The sequence below is a fragment of the Mya arenaria genome, chromosome 10 (assembly GCF_026914265.1).
Source record: "Mya arenaria isolate MELC-2E11 chromosome 10, ASM2691426v1".
Classification (NCBI taxonomy): domain Eukaryota; kingdom Metazoa; phylum Mollusca; class Bivalvia; order Myida; family Myidae; genus Mya; species Mya arenaria.
Window position 1 is genome coordinate 10,532,551 of NC_069131.1, and position 25,244 is coordinate 10,557,794.

Consider the following 25,244-nt stretch of genomic DNA (forward strand, 5'->3'; position numbering starts at 1 on the left):
CTCGAAAAGCAAAAAATCGCTGCGGTCAGCAGAATAGATTGTTCACAAATAGAAACATGTTTCGAATCAATGTTTGAATGTTTTTATTTGCTAAAACCCTCATTATATTTATATAGACTTATAACTTTCCACTTTTTTTTTTTTTACTTTTTTGTCGCTTAAATTTCAATTCAAAATGTTTGTTTTTTTATTAAACTTGTACATTTTCATGTACATATACTAAAATTTGTATAAAGTATACTTCCATTCAAATTTTCATTTCAAAATCACATTTAAAAAACAAGGCTGAGTACCTTACAAACATTTCTTTCTATACTATTTTTCATTACTGTAAATCTTACAAAAACTTCATTGGTATAACATCTTTGACAAGTTTGATAAAGCCTGGTCACTTATTATTGTACTTAAGGCTCAAATCGACCAGTTGTCTTTTCTCTAACTTGACCATTACCAATCAAATCATCTTAATTTTTTACAAAAATGTTTTTTTTGTTGAATTTTGTTTTTAAAATCTAAACCGAAAATTATAGAGTTATAAATATTAAACGTTGAACACTGGTTTTCTAGTTATAGTTTAACTAAAAGCAAAACAAAATATGGCATTTCAAGATGTTATCAATATGAGTAAAATACATATTACATGTAAATTTTCCATTTTTTATAATTATCCTTTGTCTTTCTGTCCCAATTTGTGTTTTATGTATTATATAACAAAACACAGATATCAATGGTATTCCGTTTTCATTAAAATCTTCTTTATAATCTTAAGATTGTAACAGAAAACACATTTATTTTGTCTTTTAATCTGGCTTAAATTTGCACTCTTAGAGACAACTTTTTTATTAAGCCGTTATATAAGACTGCTGACAAAAGATTAGATCGCACATTGTTATATTCAAGTTCAAAGAATGATGTTATATGCATTTTTCTTAAACTGTTAGTAACAGTTTAAGCCATAAAACATTAATTTTCAAACGGAAATATGAAAATCTATGATCACATTTTTTGTCAGCAATCATAATCATAGGTTTGCAGATATTTACGCAGATTTGCCCTTTCCAAGAGAAAAAAATAAAATAGTTGTAAAAATGGTATATCTGTGAGAGTGCAGCTTTAAATAATTGCTGCGAATTGCCTCTCAGCTGTCACAAATAATATGCATTCAGCACTCTTAAAAATCCTTCTTCAGAAACCACTGGCACACTTTTACATAAGATAAAGGGAAATTTCTTTATATGACAATAAATGCATTATACATGTGACATTTATTTGTAATTTTCAACACTTACGTGTGTTTCTGGAATATTTCAATTAGAGTGTGCTTATTTACTGTTGTAAAAATAAACTTTTCGTCATCTTTGTTAACATAAGCATCTCTTATCGTATGACAAGTTCAAGTTTGGTTTTGATATAAGGTAGTATTGATTGGAAATGGCGAAAAAATCGAATGTAATATTTATTTATGACAATTTAAGTTCTAGAAAACACCTACCAATTGCATTACTTTGACTCCTTTAAAGCTTTTTAGTTACAAAAACTTGTATGTCAAAAAGACACCAAATTACTTGATGAAGAAATTATAAGTAATTTTGGTTCATGTTTTTTAAAGACCTTAACTTAGGCCAGAAATTGTGATTTAAATATGGACAATTATTCCTAATTGTTTTACACTATTTTTACATTTATATGTCTGTATTAAGTTTATGACTTTATCTAATTTAGAAATAAAGGTAAAATTTAGATATGTATTCTTTAAATGGCTTACTTATGATATTTAGTATGGTTATTCCTATTTTTTTTACTGTTATATCTTATTTTATTGTTGTTGTTTTATATATTTTACAGATATACATAATGTGTGCTATTTGTTGTAATGTACCTGCCACTGTACTCTTGTTGATTCTGTTTTTGTTTTATTTTAAACACAGTGCAATAAATTGTATAAACATTTTTGTTTATTGATAAAAACTTAAAATCCGCCAATTGATTTTTTGCATATCTGGAACGCAATTCCTCTTTTTTAGTAAAGGTCAACATGACCTTGATCTTTGACCTATTAACTGCAAATCATTCGGGGTCAAATACTGACCATGATCAATGTGCATACCAAGTTGGAAGTCTCCCCACCATCATTCAAAAGATACTGATCTGAAAAAACTGCCAATAAGTTTTCACGATGACCTTGACCTCTTGATCAAAAATCAATACGAGACATCTACTAACCATGAAGAATTTGCAAACCAAGTTTGAAATCTTATCACCTAGATTTTCCTTTACCAAGTCATTAAAAAGTAACTTACAAAGCAATGTTGTTGTTGTTGTTTTAAAAATCTAGTAAAGGTCACCATGACCTTGACCTACACATCCAAAAATCAATTGGATAATTTGCAAACCAAGTTAAAAAAATTGTTGAGATAATGAATTGTGTACACTCCTATTTATAAAAAATGCTATTTTTAGCCAAGTGTATAGCCAGTCTAGGATTAAAGAAAGACTTGTTTTTTTGGTTGTGCTTTTGATTTAATGTTTTTCTCTCCCTTGCCTGTCATTCCTGCATCCATCTTAACACAATCGCTTCTGAATGTTTGTTCAAATTATGCCCCTGGGGTCATTACTGGCCATGACCTGGTGGTCACAGGTTTGGTATACTTATATAGGGAAGTGTGTGAAAATCTTTTTGTCTAAAACCGCTAGGCCCAGACCCTTGATATTTTGAATACGGAATAATTTAGTTGTCCTCTACCCAAACTGTTCAAATCATGCCCCTGGGGTCAAAACTGACCCTGCCCTGTGGATCGCAAGTTTCCTAGAGACTTATTTAAGAAACACTTTCAAAATCTTCTAATTTCCTACCACAACGCTCAAACCTTTGATTTTTGCTACTGGGCATCTTATGATGGCCCTTTACCAAGACAGTTGAAATAATGCCACTTGGACCAGAGCTGGCCCCACCCCTTTTGACCTACTTATTTTTAAAGCTACAGCAATGAAATTTAGACCATGTGTACAGTTTTGAAAACATATTTATGTTGTTCTCCGAAGACCTTGGCTGTCACCTTTTGACCTAACCTTCTTTCTTACTTTTGACACTTCAGCAAAGAAATTTGGACCTTGTGTACAGTTTTGAAAACAAACAATAATTCTGTACTTTGATGACCATGTTTGTGACTTTCTGACTTATTTTTTTTAAGCTACAGCAATGAAATTTGGACCATATGTACAGTTTTCAAAACAATTATCATTATTGGCTTTGGATGACCTTGAATGTGACCTTCTGACCTACTTATTCTTGAAGCTACAACAATAACATTTAGACCATGTGTCAGTTTTGATAATAAATATCAATGATTTGCTTTGATGACCTTGATTATGACCTTTTGACCTAGTTTATTTTAAGCTTCAGCAATTCGTTGTAACATGATGGGTTGATTGACATGATCCAAGATGTTATCATGGTATTCTTCAAAGGTCAAATTATCCATTGACTGTAGTATATGTCCTAGTGGACTAATGCTTTAGGCGTCAGTTTCCAAATTCTTCCTTGACTTAACCGGCATGGGTTCGCATCCCACTAAAACTAAAATATTTTTTATACTTTAATTGTATTGTTTTCTGCAATATCGGTACCATTGGACAAAATAATGATAAAATAAGTGTTTTCAGATGTATTACCACGAAAAATAATTTTTGGTCCAAAAACATCAGCGAATCCCTTTAAAACATATGGTTCTCTTTGAATGTGTGCTGTAACTAGTATGTATATGATTTGGATATGAACTACTGTCACTGGCACATGTTAAAATAGTTCATGCAACTTATCTGCTTACAACATCTCCTGTCCTCAGATGTTGAACTTGTTTTTAGCTAACACAAACACAATAGTGAATACGTTCCAAGTTAACTATGTGTGTGTTGCCTATTACCCATACATACATGTTCTAGATTGAAAATGACCACAAGAGCCATGCCAGTAGAGCATAGGCCCTCATGGGCCTCTTGTGTCAATGTGTTTTAAAAGGCTACTGAAGTAAAACCTGCTTATGCATTCCATGAACTGATTTACATGTATTAGGGATTTTAGTAGCATTCACATAAAAAAGAATATTTGAGATGTTATAGATATTTATTAGAACTGAGTTCAAAGCCAGCAAAAATACCACAAAAGTACTCTTCTAAGGATAGATACATTATATGCCCTTTATTTAATCCAAAATTTAAAAGAACAATAATTTTTAAATTGTCAACAAAAAGTAACAATGATTATACTATGTCATAAATGCAATATACATGCTGTATTAAGTTATAATTAAGACACTCAAATATAACATTTGCAATCAGAAAATCATTTTACCACTTTAACCACCTGACTAAATAGAGTAAAGTGTCACTGTTCTAACATTACACAACAGTAGGACATTGTAAACCAGTACTCAAAGAATTAGTCATGAATCTAGATCTAATTAACAAAACCACAGTGTATTTTTTCTATTTAGAACCAGTAGCAGTGACCTTAACCTTTATCCCAAATGAACCTAAAGTATGTCTGATTATAAATGACCTTGCAACATACCAAATTAATCAATCCTTTCTAACTCAAGGTATTTAATGGAAACTGTTTACAGGTATCATTTTTAGAAGCTGTGTCCTTGACCCAATGAACCACATACATTTTCTAGTTTATATATATATATATATATATATATATATATATATATATATATATATATATATATATATATATATATATATATATATATATAAATATATATATATATATATATTAGTTTAAGTTACTGAGCACAAGTATATGTAATAATAATTTCTTAAAATGTTTTCAAATGAATGTTGAATACTTGCTACGAACATACAATAAAAACACATTTGGACATGCTTCAATAAAATGTCAAACACATATCTTGGTTACCATTATTCATATATTTAAATCCTATCCAAGTCTATATTCACATCATATCTGCTGACAATTTACGTAAAATGTACTGCTTTTATAGTTTTGGATTTGTCTGCCCCACCCATAAAGAGAGTCTTGGTTTCTGAACAGAAAACCATGGCCATTATGTTCTTGATCCCATCCTCGTTTTTGAACTTCAGCAGACTTCTTATTTTCTCACAGTTCTCTGACATCAGCAAGAGTTCTTGATTATCTCTGTTAAACAGAAGAATAGTTCCGTCTCCAACAGATGTTACGACTCCTGGCATTCGAAACTGCCAGTCGGTATATGTAGCCAAAATTGTTCCATCTAGAGATACTTTTCTTAAAGTGTAAGTGTCCCAGCCAGCTTTGTCTGGGACATATAACACATTGCCATCAGACGTGTTAAATGCAGGCTTTCTTTCACAGAGATTGCCTTTGAATTCAAATTTACTATTCTGTGCATCTTTGATTTTATCATCTCGGACACTGATCAAAGATCCAGATAACAAATAGAACTGATAATTGATGTAGGAAATATATCCGGGAGTTGGAATTGGAACACAGCAAAGTTCAGCAAGCGTGTTATTTTCTGTGGATAGAATTCTCAGAGAATTACCATCATAAGTAACTGCAATCTTTTCATTTGAAACTACCGTCACATCAAATGGCTGTTGACCTTGAGATGGATAAGAGGCAGTTGAGTATCTAGCCAGAACCTTGCTGTTGGATGTGTCAACTAACTTCACTGAGTTACACTCACTGTCCGCAACTACGAGCCTTCCTGGGGATAGCACAGCCATTCCGGATATACAGACGCTCGAGTGCTGCAAACAAGGGTGTTTTACATCCGAACAGTTAAAGACCCTGCAATTGAAACTACATGTGCGAAGTTCTTTCAATACGTCATTATCATCGATCACCGATATATCTTCTATGCTAGCTTGGCCAAAGGTTGTGTTTTCAGATGCAATATGATCACCTTCGCTTTGATCATTTTCATCTTCATTTAAATACAACTCATCCTCATTGTCATTTCTTTCATCATCATTTTCAGCTTCGTTTGTCACAGTCATTTTGCCCAGATTTCTCTTCAAATTCAATATTTTCTCAAATACAGAATCAGGTTTGAATTCATATCTCATATTGTCCTGCTCACAGGTCTTCTTTAGTTTGTCAACTGTCAGCTTTAAACCTTCAATGTCTTCCCCGGACCTCTTTGATGTCATAAACAACCGTACTTCATCACTTGATGCAATATCAAGGGTTTGTTCAGATTTATCAGCTCTACCTTTTATTTCAACATATTTGTTCCTCAGTTCTCCTATCTTTTCATCAACTCTTGCCTTCAGCTGTTCAGCAAATGACTCAATATCCTTTTCGGTTTCATCTAGGTACTCATTTATTTTTTTCCTAAACTTCTTTAGATTACCAAGAGCAATTGATTGGGCTTCATTAGCAGAGATTGATCTTTCTTCAACCTTATCTTCACAAGTTTGGATATCGTTTTGTATCGCTCCGAGCATGTTTCTTTGATCTTTATATTCAGAGGTATTGCTGAATCCTTTAGCGGCATCCGGAACAAACTGAACAGAACAGGCTCTGTGATTAAGTACAATACAAACTCCGCATTCAAATACCTCATGGTCAGGACAGAAGAACTTAAGTACTTCATTGGTGTGAACCTTGCACATTTCTGAATATTCTTCGGTTGAGCCCTGGTCATCTCTTTCAGGAGGTGTTGAAGGCATTTGTTCGCCTGAAAGGATCGTATGTCCCTTGGTTTTTGATGATCTGTGGATGCTTTTGATGCAGTGTTGACACATGTACTCCTGGCAGTTTTGACAGTACCCACGTGCATCCTTGATCTCACCTTCATCTTTACAGGGCTGGCAAAAAGTGTTGTCATTTGCAAGGGCACTGTTGCATTGTCCTCCTTCTGCCATCGTTTATTTTTCTAGAAATATTTAAACAACAAGTGTACATAACTAATATAAAACAAGAGATGTTTGTCAAACATTATGCCCCCCCCCCCCCCCCCCCCCCCCTGAGCGCCATGTTGTCAGGATTATATGGACAATTGAATGAAATCTGCATGGACCGAAATGACAGCTGATTTGTAACTGACATTGGATGCCGTTGAGGCAGTTTTAAGATTATGACCATTCAAAGTTTGAGGATAGAGTGTGTTTTGACCATGACCTTTGACCTCAAAATCCATAGGGGTCATCAACTGGTCACCAAAAATCTTAATGTCAAGTTTGAGGGCCATGGGTGCAGGCATTGACAAGTTACCACACAGACAAGCGTTTTTCGTTCAAGGTCACTGTGACCTTGACCTATGGCCTGATGACCCCTAAAATCATAAGGGGTCATCTACAGGTCAGACACATCACATAATCAAGTTTCAGGGCCAAGGGTGCAGGCAATGTCGAATTATCACTTGAAACATTTTCCCATTCAAGGTCACTGTGAACTTGACCTTTGACCCAATGACTCCTAAAATCAATAAGTGTCATCTCCAGGTCAGGCCCAACTTCCATGTCAAGTTTGATGATCATAGGTTCAGGCATTGTTGAGATATCACTGGGAGAAGATTTGTTAACTTTTTTGTGTTAAAGGTTACTGTGACCTTGACTTTGGTCCGATGACCCCCAGAGTCAAGAGGGGTCATCTACTGGTCAGGCCCAACCTTCATATCAAGTTTGATGACCATAGGTCCAGGAATTGTCAAGTTTGCTTTCAAGGTCACTGTGACCTTGACCCCTAAAATCAATAGGGGTCATCTACTGGTCAGGCCCAACCTCCAAGTCAAGTTTGAGGGCCATGTGTGCAGGTATTGTTGGGTTATCACTCGGACAACCTTTTATCGTTTAAAGTCACTGTGGCATTGACCTTTGGCCCAATGACCCCTAAAATCAATAGGGGCTATCTACTGGTCAGGCCCAACCTCCGAGTCAAGTTTGATGGCCATGGGTGCAGGCATTGTCGAGTTATTACTCGGAAAACCTTTTACCATTCAAGGTCATTGTGACCTTGACCTTCGGCCCGATGACACCCCAAAACAAAAGGGGTCATCTATTGGTCAGGCCCAACCTGAAAGTCAAGTTTGAGGGCCATAGTTGCAGGCATTGTTGAGTTATCACACGGACAACCTTTTACCATTCACGGTCACTGTGACCTTGAACTTTGGCCCAATGACCCCTAAAATCAATAGGGTTCATTTACTGGTCAGGCCCAACCTCCAAGTCAAGTTTGAGGGCCATGGGTGCAGGCATTGTCGAGTTATCACTCGGACCACCTTTTACCTTTCAAGGTACATGTGACATTGACCTTTAGCCCAATTACCCCCAAAAACAATAGGGGTCATCTTCTGGTCAGGCCGAACCTCCAAGTCAAGTTTGAGGGCCATAGGGTGCAGGCATTGTGGAGTTATCACTCGGACAACCTTTTACTTTTCAAGGTACATGTGACCTTGACCTCTAGCCCAATTACCCCCAAAAACAATAGGGGTCATCTTCTGGTCAGGCCCAACCTCCAAGTCAAGTTTGAGGGCCATGGGTGCAGGCATTGTAGAGTTATCACACAGACAAGCTTTTTACCATTCAAGGTCACTGTGACCTTGACCTTTGGCCCGATGTCCCCCAAATACAAAAGGGGTCATCTACTGGTCAGGCCCAACCTCCAATTCAATTATGAGGGCCATTGGTGCAGGCATTGTAAAGTTATCACTCGAACAACCTTTTACCATTCAAGGTCACTGTGACCTTGACCTTTGACCCGATGAGCCCGAAAAACAAAAATGGGTCAGCTACTGGTCAAACCAAACCTCCCAAGTCAAGTTTGAGGGCCATGGATGCAGGCATTGTCAAGTTATCACATGGACAACTTTTTACCATTCAAGGTCACTGTGACCATGACCTTTGGCCCGATGACCCCCAAATACAATAGGGGTCATCTACTGGTCAGGCCCAACCTCCGATTCAATTATGAGGGCCATGGGTGCAGGCATTGTCGAGTTAACACTCGGACAACCTTTTACCATTCAAGGTCAATGTGACCTTGGCCTTTGACCCGATGAGCCCAAAAAACAATAGGGGTCAGCTACTGGTCAAGCCCAACCTCCAAGTCAAGTCTGAGGGCCATGGGTGCAGGCATTGTCGAGTTATCACCCAGACAAGCTTTTTGCCATTCAAGGTCACTGTGACCTTGACCTTTGGCCCGATGACCCCCAAATACAATAGGGGTCATCTACTGGTCAGGCTCAACCTCCAATTCAATTATGAGGGCCATGGGTGCAGGCATTGTTGAGTTATCACTCTGACAACTTTTTACCATTCAAGGTCACTGTGAGCTTGACCTTTAATCCGATGAGCCCCCAAAACAATAGGGGTCAGCTACTGGTCAGGCCCAACCTCCAAGTCAAGTTTGAGGGCCATGGGTGCAGGCATTGTGGAGTTATCACTCAGACAACCTTTTACCATTCAAGGTCACTGAGACCTTGACCTTTGGCCCAATGACCCCCAAAAACAATAGGGGTCATCTACTGGTCGGGCCCAACTTCCATATTAAGTTTGATGACCATAGGTCTAGGCATTGTTGAGTTATCACTCGGACAAGCTTTAAAATTATTTTACCATTAAAGGTCACTGTGACCGATACCTTTGACCCGATGAGCCCTTAAAACAATAGGGGACATCTACTGGTCAGGCCCAACTTCCATATCAAGTTTGATGACCATAGGTCTAGGCATAGTGAGTTATCACTCGGACAAGCTTTAAAATTATTTTACCATTAACGGTCACTGTGACTTTGACCCGATGAGCCCTAAAATCAATAGGGGTCATCTACTGGTCAGGCCCAACCTTCATGTGAAGTTTGGTGACCATACATCCAGGAATTGTTGAGTTATCACTCGGACAAGCTTTGGTCTACCGACGGACCGACATACCGACATGCCTGTGGGGGGCATAACAATATTATCTGGTAATATTTATTGTTTATATGGTATTTTATAGACGCAATATGCTTTAACCAGGAATCCCGATCGGAATAACTACTTTTGGTACAAAACAATTTGAACTTGAAGGATCTGCCATATCAAAAATCATAAAAAAATCTGTCAACATACATTATTTGGACTAGCCAAATGAGGAGACATGTTAGCAATTCCACAGAATGAGGGTGCCTTCTACAGCAGCATTGATGCTTTGTTATGACAGTTGGTACAGTAAATTTAATGTAATTTAAATAAACATCATCATTTTTTGTGTGGTAAATTCATTTTTGATATATTTCTGTTAAATGTTTTTTATATTCGATTTAACAACAAATAATTTAAATATATATATATATATATATATATATATATATATATATATCACATTTTTTGTTCCAATATTTTATCAGTATTTTCATTAATATATGTTTTATGTTGAATTACAAATCTCATTCCAACTTTTATTGAAATAAAATGTGAACATTTCATTATACTTAAAATTTAAAATGTCTCTGTTTAAAATCAGTAAGGGTTCGAAAAGTCTTGAGTCAATAGTTTTAAGGGGCCAAAATGTCTCAAGGGCCGATTTGTCTCACTCCCAATAGGGATATCCTGTATCGTCCCTGTCTCTGGTCTGCCATAGTCACAAAACCAGCAAAAGACTTGTTGACTAGCGTGACCTTAGAATAATCCACCTAAATGGCCGTCAACAAGTCTTTTGCAATTGTTTTTACTATGGCAGACTCGTGACGTCCACCATCCCAGCAAAAAAAAGCGAATGGTCATTGAGCAGAGAATCCTCGCGGCCACAATTTTGAAATTACATGTATCTCCATTATAAATTCAATTTCACGGTGATGATGCATAGCAAATTCTTTCCGTCCACATTTGTCAGTTACTGGTTCTATCCGGCACCGATACAGATTCTATCCGTACCAATCGTAATAAAGTAGAGTACATCTCAGCAATTATTCGCATGTTTACTGTTATCTTTTCGGATATAGGAAAATATCTTTATTTTAAAGAATGACCATATTATTAGTGACTATAAATTTATTGGTATTTAAGGGATGTCATTTTTCGATCGTGTCAAATTAACCGAACAAATGAAGAAATTTCACATGAAAAACGTAGGCGACGAGCAGAAACAGTGTTTTCTTAATATATCACTTATTTTAACATATTACATAAACGCATAGCAGTTTTATCCTAAGAATCATGCTTCAAGTTGATCAAAATTCATTATTTAATTGTGTTTTAAGGACTTACTTTTGTTTTAACATGGCAACTGAATCTAGCCTTTGTGTTCATCGGATTCTACTGCTATTGACATGTTACATGTAATTGTTTTTGGGCCTTAAACACATAAATTCACTGCTCATATTTTTCTCAAATATGGTATGAGTTATATATTCATATGCAAAGTACTTAATTGTACTTATGGGTGATGTATTCAAGTTTACTGATAACGGCCCAGGGAGTATTGCAATATAAAACAAGAGCTGTCACAGAGATAGCGCGCTCGACTATCCCGCCGCTTTTCAATGTAAGGATTGAAAAAAATTGGCGAAACATGCATGGATCACTGTTAGATTAGATTTCAATGCAATACATGATGTGCTGAGATATTAACATAAATGCGTTACATGGAAAATTTTAACCAGTCTTTTTAGTCTAATAATAAAGGGCCATTATTTGCAAAATACAGTTATCTAACTTGGTTATTCATTTACATTGGGTGGTTGAATACCATTGTATAAAGTCTATATGCAATACATCAAGTAATTGCTGAGATTATAAGTATCTTCCATGGCCGAGAATGTAAGATAGGTTCATTCCGACCCGAGCGTAGGGTGTTTTGCGGAAACGAGGTTTACTGAGTTTCCGCAAAACACCCTGCGCGAGGGTCGGGATGAACCTATCTTAAACGAGCGGCTATGGTAGATGCTTTTTCTACCACCTCAGTTAAACAAAATTAAGTAAATATGTATTTTTTGCTGGAACTCTTTTGTGCTTAGTGAAAATAATTGCGTATGTATATGCGATAGCACGTGGTTGTCATGGATATGCGCACAGTGATCCAGTTAATGTTAATAGTCAAATCGGTCTTTTTAAAAGGAAGAATAAAGCATTATTTCTTGAATGGTGCGTGAAAACTGTTTTATGGTGACATTTGAAGCGAGAAATAATTAATTGGCGTCCTAAATATTACCTTAAGACAAGATTTCCTTGATGCTACTGACGACAGTCTTCAACAATGGAGGTAATTACAATGTGGTGACCATTAAAAAGGAGTTCCATACGGGTATTTTTTCTTTGCCCGTGGGCAAGATAAGAATATCAAGCATGGTTAAATTATTGGATCTACTTATCTGAGGTGGGAGAAATTATCCTACGTGTGCTAACATGCAAGACCTTAACCAGAATTTAGTCACATAAAAAAGGGGCAAAAAATTATATAATATGAAAGATAGAGTTATCTTACTTGATGAAAGTAGAAGGTTAAATGGCTGGGAGCATGTGTGTAAATTTTCAATGTAATACATGATGTATTCACTGAGGTATTGACTTAAAAGTCGTTACAAGCAAAACCTTAACCAGAATTTCTATATCTAAAAAAGGGGCCATCATTTGAATATAATGCATTCTAGAATTATCTAACTTGGTTAATTAAGTAGAAGGGATGGTTGAGTACCATTGTATAAAGTCTTAATGCAATACCTCAAGTAGTTCTTGAGATATTAACATATGTGTGCTTGCACGCAAAACCTTAACCAGAATATCTTAGTTGAATAATAAAGGGCAATTATTTACATTAAATGCAAACTAGAGTTATCTTACTTGTTTAAATAAGTAGGTTGGATGGTTGAGTACCATTGTATAAAGTCTCAATGCAATACCTCAAGTTATTGCTGATATATTAACCTATGTGTGCTTACACGCAAAACCTTAACCAGAATTTCCAAGTCGAATAATAAAGGCCTATTATTTGCATTTAAAGCAAGCTAGAGTTATCTAACTTGGTTAATTAGGTAGGTTGGATGGTTGAGTACCATTGTATAAAGTCTCAATGCAATACCTCAAGTAGTTGCTGAGATAATAACCTATGTGTGCTTGCATGCAAAACCTTAACCAAGGTGTGACGCCGACGCCGACGCTTGGGCGAGTAGTATAGCTCTCCATATTCTTCGAATAGTCGAGCTAAAAAGGGACCATTATTCGAATTAAATGCAAACTAGAGCTATCTAACTTGGTTAATTAAGTAGGTTGGATGGTTGAGTACCATTGAATCAAGTCTTAATGCAATCCCTTAAGTAGATGCTGAGATATTAACCTATGTGTGCTTACACACAAAACCTTAACCAGAATTTCAAAGTCGAATAATAAAGGCCTATTATTTGCATTAAATGCAAACTAGAATTATCTAACTTGGTTTATTAAGTAGGTTGGATGGTTGAGTACCATTGTATAAAGTCTCAATGCAATACCTCAAATAGTTGCTGAGATATTAGCCTATGTGTGCTTGTACGCAAAACCTTAACCAGAATTTCTAAGTCGAATAATAAAGGGCAATTATTTGCATTAAATGCAAACTCGAGTTATCTTACTTGGTTAATTAAGTAGGTTGGATGGTTGAGTACCATTGTATCAAGTCTCAATGCAATACCTCAAGGAGTTGCTGAGATATTAACCTATGTGTGCTTGCACGCAAAACCTTAACCAGAATTTCTAAGTCGAATAATAAAGGGCAATTATTTGCATTAAATGCAAACTCGAGTTATCTTACTTGGTTAATTAAGTAGGTTGGATGGTTGAGTACCATTGTATCAAGTCTCAATGCAATACCTCAAGGAGTTGCTGAGATATTAACCTATGTGTGCTTGCACGCAAAACCTTAACCAGAATTTCTAAGTCGAATAATAAAGGCCTATTATTTGCATTAAATGCAAACTAGAGTTTTCTAACTTGGTTAATTAGGTAGGTTGAATGGTTGAGTACCATTGTATAAAGTCTCAATGCAATACCTCAAGTAGTTGCTGAGATATCAACCTATGTGTGCTTGCATGCAAAACCTTAACCAAGCCAACACTGACGCTTGGGTGAGAAGTATAGCTCTCCATATTCTTCGAATAGTTGAGCTAAAAATGCCCATGCCTTGTGAATGCCTTTTTATTTGCCAGTGCACATGCGCATGCGCGAGCTTCTTAATAATTCACGTAGTTAAACCAATTAATGACTAAACGAATAGTATTTGTTTTCTTTGCAGGACTTAAACTTGTTATTTAGCATCTGTGGCCTTGTTGCTCCAATCGCCCATCGAAACCAAACAATAAATATTTTTTTGATTAGAAAATGATAATAGTTGTGGCAGGCAACAGCTTAGATCTCGAGCATTTAGTTATAATAGTTCACTTTAAATTGTATATACAAATAATATACATTTTACTATTACGAGTATACTAACATTTTAATATAGAAATTCGTTTCCGCAATAATGAATATCGTTTCAAACCGTGAGATTACCGCGGCACGTCAGGGCGATTATGGCATAAGTGCCCATGGAAGACGAGCACGTGCAGCATGGCATCATTTTCATTAAAATAAAAATGGCTGACGATTTGCCATACTTGAGTTATAATATATGTCATGTGTTTCTGTTCTGGATAGAAAAATCCGACCCCGAGGGCACCTGCGTTGCCAGGTAACCAGACTTGCCGAGCTTGCCCGAGGGTCAGATTTTTCTATCCGGAATGGACACACATGATAGACATTTTTTCTAGCATACCTTGAATTACATTGTTTGTGAAAAAAATACATAGAAAAGCGTATTTTTGTACATTTCACCAAAAAGCGTGTGCAATATGTTTACTGACATCATGACAAATCAAATAAAATCAAATCAAATTTTATTTTCAGTCAGTATGACCTAACAGAGAAAACAGAAGCTATGAATAGCTATTGACGCGCAGTAATTTTTATTCACTGCATACGTCAAAAAGTTCCTTCAATATAACGTCTTTTACGGGCTATTTTGTTTTGTTTTGAAGCTCTTTTTTGTAAAGTTAATGTTTATGGAAACCATCTATTGAAACCTCATAATTATGGTTATATAAAGTGTATAATAAAAGAAATAAAAAGTATTACATCACAGCGCGTGACTCATGTGCCGGATTGAATTTTCCACCACAGCTGAATTCACAGGAAATGCCTATCCGGTGTGCTAGAATGTAGTAGATAACTTCACATGACTATAACTTTTATTTTAGAATAAGAGAATTAGGTTTTCGCTTCATATTTATTCATACACGACGATGTAATCCCATATCCCGAAAGTAATAAGTAATAAGTATATTTTGTTGTTTTGTATGTTATTTAAATGTCTGAGAGTGCCTTAAGCGATAATGATCAATGCGTCTGCTCGTACCATAGGTTATAATCACCGCCAATGTTTTAACATGTAAAAAAACATTATTTTGCATAAGGCATGATAAAAAAATGTTTGTTTTCGGTTCAGTGCAGACCCAAGTTTGCACCAACCCTAAAATTGTGTCAGCATCATGCATTTGGTCAGTTTAGCAATTAAAAGAAATTATGTGATTCATATTTAGAAATAAAGTATTCCAAAAATTGGTTTAATGATGTCAATTTAGTTATTTTCTTTCACTACTTCAAAGACGAACATACATTGGATAGGTTAGGCGTAAAAAAAAAAATGTTTGGTTAGGGTTACATCCTTAAAAAAAATAGGTAGGGTAGGTAGGCTGTTTATTTTTTTTTATTTATTTTTTTATTAGGTTTTATATAAGAATATAATTTTCATCATTGGAGAATGGTGTTAAAGCTATCTTCTGTATAAGCATTTAAGGTTTAAATTACATATTGAAAAGCAATTTAAAAAAAAAAAAACGAAAAAAAAAAAAAAAAAATTTTTTTTTTAGTTTTTCATATTTTTTTTCAATCTGACTATAAAAACGGTAGGGTCGGCGCCTATTCCGTAGGTAGGGTCGGGTAACCCGAACCAAATGTATTTTTTTTTTAGGCCTTATAATAATATTATATAATGCATATCTTCACAATTTGCGTAGTTAGTTCTTAATGATATTAATGTTATATGTGTTGATTTGGTCTTCTTTTCCGATGAAAACAAACAAGCAAAAAGAAAACGAATATCAAATCTTTGATAGAATCTGGTGCGAGTTACAAAATATATCCGGTGACCAAACTTCTATACAACTGCTCATAAAAGACAGAATCCGGAGATTCGCTGTACCAACAAGTGATGACTTTATTTCAACTTTTTATCCCAAAGAGTATATACAAAAGCAGGAAATTGATTAATACCTACTTTGATAACTTCTTTGAAAAGATAAACGTAATTATCAGGATGTAAATAGCTGATAGTAAGTAAATATTAAGGTTTCTTTTGCATGGTATTTGCTTTCAGAATCATGGTAGCTGTTTTATTTTCATTCGTTTAGATGAATGAAAAGATATTGGGCTTTCATTTTTGTGTGTGTTTGTTGATAGTTAATGAAGTTATTCTTTAGGTATCAAATCACAAACATAATCAAAGCACTTTGCTGTTTGTTTCTTCGAATTATACTTCGACATACAATTTATTAATGTAAACATAATGGATAGATTCTGTATCGGTGCCGGATAGAACCGAAATGAAGAATGTGGGCGGAAAGAATCCGCTTTGCATCTGACATCACCGTGAAATTTCAAGACTAGCGAGAACTTACGTGTCAATAGATTTCAATTTCAAAAAAAGCAAAAAAAATAAAATACCTCAATATTACCCTGTTGGTATCAGTTGTATCTGGGAGTATGATCTTTATTTATCCAGGTAGGGTATAACACAATAAATTGATCACTTTTTACCTTAAATAAGGTAATATTCCAGCAAATTACATATTATTTTTACTGAATTTTGCGATTTATTGAATGAGAGCGGACAACAGTTTTAGCAGATATTCTTCGGCGCAGTATGAAATGCATACAACAAGGAAATAGAGTAATGCATACAACATAGGCAAAGAAGGGTTTTCACATTTGCATACAACATACACAAAGAAGGATGTTGAGAAACGCATACAATATAGAATAAGAACAAAAATATTGACATTGAAATATTATTGTTTAAATCAATAAGTTATTATGTTTATGAGGTTAGTCAAGTGAGAAATAGTTTATTAACTTTATATTTGAATTTTGCTTTTAAAACTAAAACATAATTGATTTGTTTTTCAAACTTTTTGTTTTGTTTGAATAGGGAAAAGATCCTTATATGAAATCATTAAAATTGGTTTAATAGCTTGAAGGAAACAAAAAGTTTATGAAAACTTTGCAATTCGATAAAATAAAGATTGTATTCATTGTGTATACTACAAGTATATAAGTACATTTAGGAAACAGAAACATATCATGTCACACTGATTACAATACATCAGAAACTTGTAAAATAAATCTATATAAATAATTTCTCATAAGTTTAGTAAAGCACCTGGTACTTGATAAAAGACATACATGTATTTTTAAGAATTGTTGTAAATTATATGTAACAATTATAAACTGTATCCGAAATGAACAACACATTTGCATAACTATATTATATAAAAAATAATGAATACAACAGAGAAGCATGTGGGATGTAAAGAGTTTACACATGATAAATGTACATTCATTTGTTTACTTTAATGAGTAATTTTTTACTTAAATATTGCATGAAAAACACAGAAATTCCTAAGTGGTTGTTGAATTATCTGAAGGTGTGTTAACACAATATTTGTTGGTCTTTACGGGTGTGGTGAATTTGACATGCAGGCGAAATTGTTGGGTCCATTTTAAAATTATATTTCCACCGTTCTTCATCCTCATCGAAAAGTGGGAGACATTATATAGTATTACGTACTAAGTAAATGTGTTCTATACAAAATATGCTTCCATATGTTTCAAAGAAAGACTTTTGTTAAGTTTTTGTCATTAACAGTCAAATTAAGGTTGACCAGTAAGAAACATTTCTGAAACTGGTTCATTATAATTTCTTATGTTTTCAAGATATACAAAGCTTTCACATTTTTCTTTTTCTGGTAATGGTTCTATTTTAGGGATTTTATGAATTCAATTTGCCTCAAACTTTAATTTAAAAAAATCTTTTTTTTCCTGCTTTGGAGTCCTTGATGTTTAATTAGTAATTTTGGCGTTAATACAGAGTAAAAAAAGTGTTTTTTGCTTTCCCGGGATTTTGTGTTTTCTTTGGCGTTAAACTTAATGTGTTGTCTAGATTTACAAAATCATCAAATTCAATAAAGATTAAGATCAATACACAGAAACTGTGTACTATATACAGATTGGTAGGGGTCACTTATCCAATAAAATTAAGGGTCACTTGTCCAGTAAAATACCAGTTATTGGAGATTACTTATGTGTATTGTCTGCCATAAGGTGTCCAAATGACATAATTATGATTCATTAATGACATAATCATGATTCATTATATATTTTTCATTTGTCACCTAACACCTATCTTTATGGCATCCCTTAAATTAACGATGTGTGAATAAAGAACAAACAAACGATTGCATAGCACCTGCTATCATGGATACAATTGGAGTATTGTCTCAGAATTTTGGGGAGTTTATAATATGGAAGTCAATAAATGAAATCAAAGGATTTTTATTTCTCAACTCATTTTATTGGAAAGAAAACACTATAACACGATTTATCCAAGCACTCTGACAAATATTTTGTCTGACTATGTCCTATCACTAAAGCCATTGTTTATAAAAAAATGATAAATTTACTCCAATCACAAATATTGCAATCAATATAATATGCACATGTAATAACTACAAACAGAATAACCAAATTTACTACACGAAATATATATACCTACCCTTTTTACTCATTTTTCCTTTCAATTTATAATTTCAAAAGGATCATTTTATATATTTGGGATTGTTTGTTCTGATGAATGTATTGGATACGGAAAGATCAAATGTTGTTTTTTTGCATTAAAAGTTAAACTATTAAACAAATTTAACATCCGAGGTGTATCCCTTTACAAAATATATTAATAATTATCTATATTTCTCATTTTGCAATAATGGTAAGAACTTATAAATCCTATTTTCACCTATTACAATACAAATCATCAATTCAGATATTTTTACAACTACCAAAAAATTGTTTAGTTTTTCATCTTATGATGAAATGAAAGTTATTATAAGTAATTCTGTGTTTGGTTTTATAATCCTCATGCTTCTTCAGGTAATCTTAAAATTTATATTTTGTTATTGTTTTTCCGTGTCTTTGCTTTCCCCGATTTCAAAGTTTTCATAAAAGAAATAATAAATTGTTTCTTTATAAATCTAGATATTAAACAATTAAACCAATTTTAATGATTTGAAATAAGGTTCTTTTCCCTATTCAAACAAAACAAAAAGTTTACAAACAATCAAATAGGTTTCAATTCTAAAAGCAAAATTCAAAAATAAAGTGAATTAACTATTTTTCACTTGACTAAACTTCATAAACATATTAATTTATTGATTTTAACAATAAAATTTCACTGTCAATATTTTTGTTCTTATTCTTTATTGTATGCGTTTCTCAACATCCTTCTTTGTGTATGTTGTATGCAAATGTGAAAACCCTTCTTTGCCTATGTTGTATGCGTTACACTATTTCTTTGTTGTATGCATTTCATACCGACCCATATTCTTCAAACCACGACACAGTGTCCTCCCTTGACATTTGGAATGTATTGATTTCTCAACTCCTGAATAAAGACAATATCAACTTTTTTTCTTTCAGTATATTAAATGTATCAAGCCGTTTTCTAAGCATTATTTAAACACCGACACTTGTGAGAACATGTGTTTTATTTAGACATGAGTCCATGGATACTAGTGTGATACAAGACTGCTGACAAAAAATTAGATCGCAGATTTTTATGTTTAAGTTCCAAAATTGATATCTTATGCATTTTTCTTAAACCGTTAGTAACGGCTTCAGCCATAAAACATAAATTTTCAAACGGAAATTTGTAAATCTGCGATCTGATCTTCTGTCAGCAATTTTTTAGTAATGGTTTGTAAATATTTACGCAAAAATTTGCTATTTCCAAGACAAAAAAATAAAAAAAGTTGTGAAAATGGTATATCTGTGAGAGTGCAGCTTAAAGTGGTATATTTGTAAAAAAAATGCTATAAGCATTGTATTGTTTTATGCAATTAAAGAATGGGATGAAGGTCGCACATCCATTAATGGGCAGCAAGTGTGACATGGTCATAAATTCTTAAGGGATTAAGGGGTTTCATGACACCTTTTTATTTAGGTTATAGTGACATGAAAATGACAGTTCAAATTAAGGTTGTAATACCCTGATGGCTATCATTTTAAACTATGAGCAGCTTGTTAAATGTTATGTATGATTTTCGGATTTAAAAACTGAACAAAAATAATTTTAACTTATTTACCCTACCCCCAGTGCTCAGAGTTATTAGATAATACTTTATTAATTTCATTATCAGCAACTAAAATTGAACTGTACTGAAATAGCAATATGGTACTACAAAAAAAATGTTTTGACCGCTGACCTTTTTTAAATGCAATAACAGTTTAACAAATGTTCAAGTAGAGGTTTTTATGGGTGTTATATTAGCAAATTATGGAGATAGCTCCGTAAATCCTTCAATGCATTTATTTTCTTTTGCAATTTTCTTCTCAAATCTGGTATTTATATATATACTCACATCATCACGTGAGGTATTGCAACTAATGCCTAGATGCCAGCTAGAGCAGATTTTGAGTAATATATATTCTAGTTAAACACATCCACTGCTTAAAAAAATCATATATTTAATCAATGGTATCATTTGCCTTCAGCAAACAAGCTATTAGTAAATCAATGCAACACCTTTGTCTAAATTTTATCCAATACTTTGTAGTAAAGAGTAACAAATAATACTAACAAATCTTTAATTGTATTTCAAAAACAATTTGTTAATTTGTTAAGTTTCTTGCCAAAAAAAAACACAATGAAAAAGACAACACCTGGCTGACAAAAAATAATAGGGGTTGAAAAGTCTTTGATATAGGGGTTGAAAAGTCCAAACAGGTAGGGGTTGAAAAGTCTTTGAAATAGGGGTTGAAAAGTCTTTGATATAGGGGTTGAAAAGTCTTTGAAATAGGGGTTGAAAAGTCCAAACAGGTAGGGGTTGTAAAGTCTTTGATATAGGGGTTGAAAAGTCTTTGATATAGGGGTTGAAAAATCCAAACAGGTAGGGGTTGAAAAGTCTTTGAAATAGGGGTTGAAAAGTCTTTGATATAGGGGTTGAAAAGTCTTTGATATAGGGGTTGAAAAGTCTTTGATATAGGGGTTGAAAAGTCTTTGAAATAGGGGTTGAAAAGTCTAAGGGTTGAAAAATCTTCGTTTTGAGAAGGGGTTGAAAAGTCTTGGGGTTGAAAACTCCTGCTCCCGACCACGCTCACTCTAATCCAACCACTCGGCATGCGCTATTTCGATGCTACATTTCTCGCATACACGTTGTCTATCATTATAAGTATCTATAAATCCATGAAAAACACGATTACTTGTGAATAGAGCCGGCAATCACGTGACATATTGTTTTGAAACGCAGCTTTAAAATATGCATTTTTTAATTGTTTTTCTCGACACATATAAATTTCGTAACACCGACCATGATCCAGCGCCCGATTCCGTCGATTTACCATGAATGCGTGTCACAAGTTTTAAGTCGAAGCAAAATTTGCTTTGAGAATCTGCGAACCAAGCATGAACTGACTCAAAACTTGTGACACGCATTCCAGGAAATCTACAGACCTCTTCGGCATAATTAAGGTACCCAATTTTTTATTTATTTATTTTTTTTTTTGGGGGGGGGGGGAATGATCGCTGGAACATGATCGGTGTTACGAATTTTATATGTTTAGCAATTAAGAGAAACAGATAAAAAATAAATACCGTCTGAGAAAATTTTAATGAATGTGTCACTTTATTACTGGCTCTGGTGAAGAAACTGATTAATATTGATAAACGGCCAAACATTAGCTTCTTAATAGGCCAGGAAAAACTGGTAATTTGTTCTCCAGCATACATTATAGAAAAAGGAGTGCTTATTTTTATTTCTTTGTCAAAAAATAAATCGTTTAAATATACCCTTTCAACGGATTTTGGCTAAACAAACTATAAATAATGTTTTAGTTTGAAATGAAAAATGAGCTAGGATGCAACCAAACGAATGAAGTTGGAAAACCAAACACTATTTAATTTTGTCTTAACTCTATTAAAGTTGGTAAAAATGAATTGTGACCTGCTGGGGATAAGCTAGATATCAGCACAATAATTCATTGATAACTTTGTTATGAAATTGGGTGGTCAGTGTATATAAACACAATTCAATATTTTATACTTTAATAACGATATACATCTCATGTTAGTAAACATAACTGTGCTATGTACAAAAGCCTACAGCAGTAATAAGAATAACATAAGACAGTAGGCGGAGCCTAATATTCATTAGCAGCTCTGAGTAATCATGGTTACATTTTATATGAATGGAATACCAAACAAACTTTATCACGATTCACATGTTATTAATTGGATTATTGTTTGACCGTTCATCAGTGTTGACACAATGGCTTTTATAAAATGAGTTGTAGTTTTCTTTTATAAAAATAACAAAACCACATGGTTTATTCATTACTTTCTTAATGACCAAATACATGTATGTGAAAGAGTCTACATGATTTGCAGAGATATAAACAAAAACAAATATAAATTCATGTAAAAACACATAACTTGTTACATAAATTATACCACTCAAAATACATTATCTATAGAGTTCAAGATACTTTTTTGCCGTTTTTATTTATTATAACGGTTGTTATATCTCAGGCATGCATATTTCAATGGCATTTTGCTCTGTTTTTTGACATGAGGTTTCTGTCTTGATATTTCTCATTGCATTTTTCTGGCCCGACTTCATTGTAGCAAAGAGAGTGGACATCGTTGTCGCTGATAAAGGCATTGACACAACATCAGTTGGTTCACATAAGTAAGTCGCAAGGGCCGCCGTTGCAGTAGTGATTGGAGCCATCGGCGGCTGCAGCCTGTCGATTAGGCTCCTCCTCAGTGCTGTTGACGTTCGTTTGTAATCCCGCACTGCAGTGCTTCTGTGGCCGCTCCGACTCATTATCGCCTGTTCATCAAACGAGTCTTTATACAGGCGGATGAACAGGGTGACTTTGCCAGAATGGTTTCTTATATTTCTGCATTTTGTGCTTATACCAGCCTCCTGAAACATACTTTTTATGAAGGTCCCTAATGTGTTTCCTCCGACAACTTGTGACGAAAACGCTATCGATACTGTGGCTGTTCCTGGTAGCTGTTTCCAGTAAAACGGCCCAGTCGGCGGTACATTTTCAAGGTATGTATTTAGCAAAATGTTTAACAACACACCTCTGATTAATGGGCATTTCAAACTGTCTTGAAACCTTTGCTTCAATTTTTCGTTGATTAAGTCTCCCTTGAACAGTCTTACGCATGCTACCTTGAAATGTTAGAATTCTGTTTCCCGGTTCCACACTCAATAAGTATTGTTCCACCTGAAGATTTCTGTGTTCGGCACCTCCTCTAAACCCGAAAACCTTACACTTGTAAAACAAAATACACCACGGCTGAGTGATTTGGCACAGTTAAAGCCAATAACACTATTTTCCCACATCTGGTTTTCGTCTTTAGTTGTCACGGGGTCAGCGCGCACACGATGGATACCAACACCTAAAAAGTTGTCATTATTGCTGTTACTTAAATATATCAAATATGCGCAACAATGTTTCTTTAATTAAAATAGTTGTTTACTTAAGATTTTTCAATCGTTTTGGGGACTTTGTTTAAACTTTGAAATGTAGTTATGTTCGAATGGTCGAAATTACTTGGTCAGTTGTCAGGTGGATGCGTTAACGCTAGTATACACAACGCTTTATTTCTACAGAAATCATAAATTATGGATGAAATAACTTATACCTAGTGCTCCATTGCTAAAACCTGGACCGCGATTCACCACACCATGCACTTTATTCATTGTTCAGAAAAGTATTTAAGTACAAACATATTCATGTATGTAATTACGCGCCTCCCGAACGCTAACGCTCGTCTGTTATTGGTGTGTGTTTTTCAGTCTAAAATTGGGCAAAGCTCAACAAATATTGATGCTATGTTTATAGATGTGATTATTGTATCTGGCACCATGAATATGTAGTCTCATTTGAATAGCTTGAACGTTTTTGAGTTATGACATGGGAAAACGTTGTTGCACGACGACGATGATGACAGCGACAGCGAGGCTATCATAGTGCAGAGACCATTTTCGTCGACAAACGGATGAGCTAAGTATATCATTTATTCAAGTTGTAAAGTTTCAGACGTACACATTTTCTTTATTTCCTCAGGACCGAAATCTGGGGCCACAGTGTTTATTTACCTCTATTCGTTAGCTCTTTCATGCGACTGTCCAGCTGCTGCTTCCTGAACTCCATAAACGTGCTGTCACCTTTGTCCAGCATATTGATGTCAGGGCGCCCGTGAACCTAGTTTAACGAAATAATTATACAATACCTTATCGTTTAATACCTAGAACTTCCATACATAAGCTTTGCATAAAACATTCTTGACTCCGAGTAAGCTAAAATAACAAATGAAACTCTTCCATTAAAAGCAAGATATAATCTAGTTAACTTAATGTTAATTATTGACTTTTCGTCTAATAGCATTAGCATAAAAGGTCATGCGTATGAAAATCAAATGTGTATGCGGGGCGTAGCAAAATCCCAAAAGGTACTTTTGAAAGCCGGTAACTAGGCTTACCACGCAGTTTACCCGAGGGTAGGATTCTCCATCCGTCCCGCATGCACGAGATACTTTTTCTTTCGTACATAACTATATAATTAATGTACTACACAGTTGATGAACTTATTCGTGCGTAGTTACCTGGCGTCAAGAAGCTCTGTACATTCCATGAATAATTCGCAAACCTTCTTAATTATTAGCAAACAACTTCGTACAAATGTTACCAACGTCAATACGTATATGTTAACAAGGGTCTGTCGCTCTGGCTTTCCTATGTCAGCTGAGTTATTCACCTTTATACACAGATGAGCATTGAGACCCGCATGCGCTGCTCTCATTGCGCGGGCGCATCGGCGCCCGGCGCATATATTGATTGTTTTAGAAGTGTCCCTGGTGCAATGGGCTTGCGCATGCGGCGTTTTCATTGTTTTGATCGC

At 34.5% G+C, this 25,244-nt stretch overlaps 3 protein-coding genes across 3 annotated transcripts; all 3 read right to left on the reverse strand.

Annotated features, from left to right (window-relative positions):
• The window catches only part of LOC128205404 (tRNA-splicing endonuclease subunit Sen2-like), a 72,216-nt gene that overhangs the window by 18,343 nt on the left and 28,629 nt on the right, over positions 1-25,244 (reverse strand).
• Positions 4,800-16,892, reverse strand: LOC128205406 (E3 ubiquitin-protein ligase TRIM71-like). Of its 2 annotated transcripts, none has more exons than XM_052907010.1 (2): positions 16,733-16,892; positions 4,800-6,887 (listed from the first exon to the last, which is right to left on the reverse strand). In XM_052907010.1, the coding sequence occupies exon 2, from the start codon at positions 6,874-6,876 to the stop codon at positions 4,984-4,986; it is 1,893 nt and encodes a 630-aa protein (XP_052762970.1). In that variant the 5' UTR covers positions 6,877-6,887; positions 16,733-16,892; the 3' UTR covers positions 4,800-4,983. The 2 variants fall into 2 exon arrangements, with proteins under 2 accessions (XP_052762970.1, XP_052762969.1); XM_052907009.1 differs by having other exon boundaries at positions 16,722-16,892.
• Positions 22,695-25,145, reverse strand: LOC128205461 (uncharacterized). The gene is made up of 4 exons (XM_052907112.1): positions 25,032-25,145; positions 24,443-24,548; positions 23,394-23,653; positions 22,695-23,359 (listed from the first exon to the last, which is right to left on the reverse strand). The coding sequence occupies exons 1-4, from the start codon at positions 25,143-25,145 to the stop codon at positions 22,844-22,846; spliced, it is 996 nt and encodes a 331-aa protein (XP_052763072.1). The 3' UTR covers positions 22,695-22,843.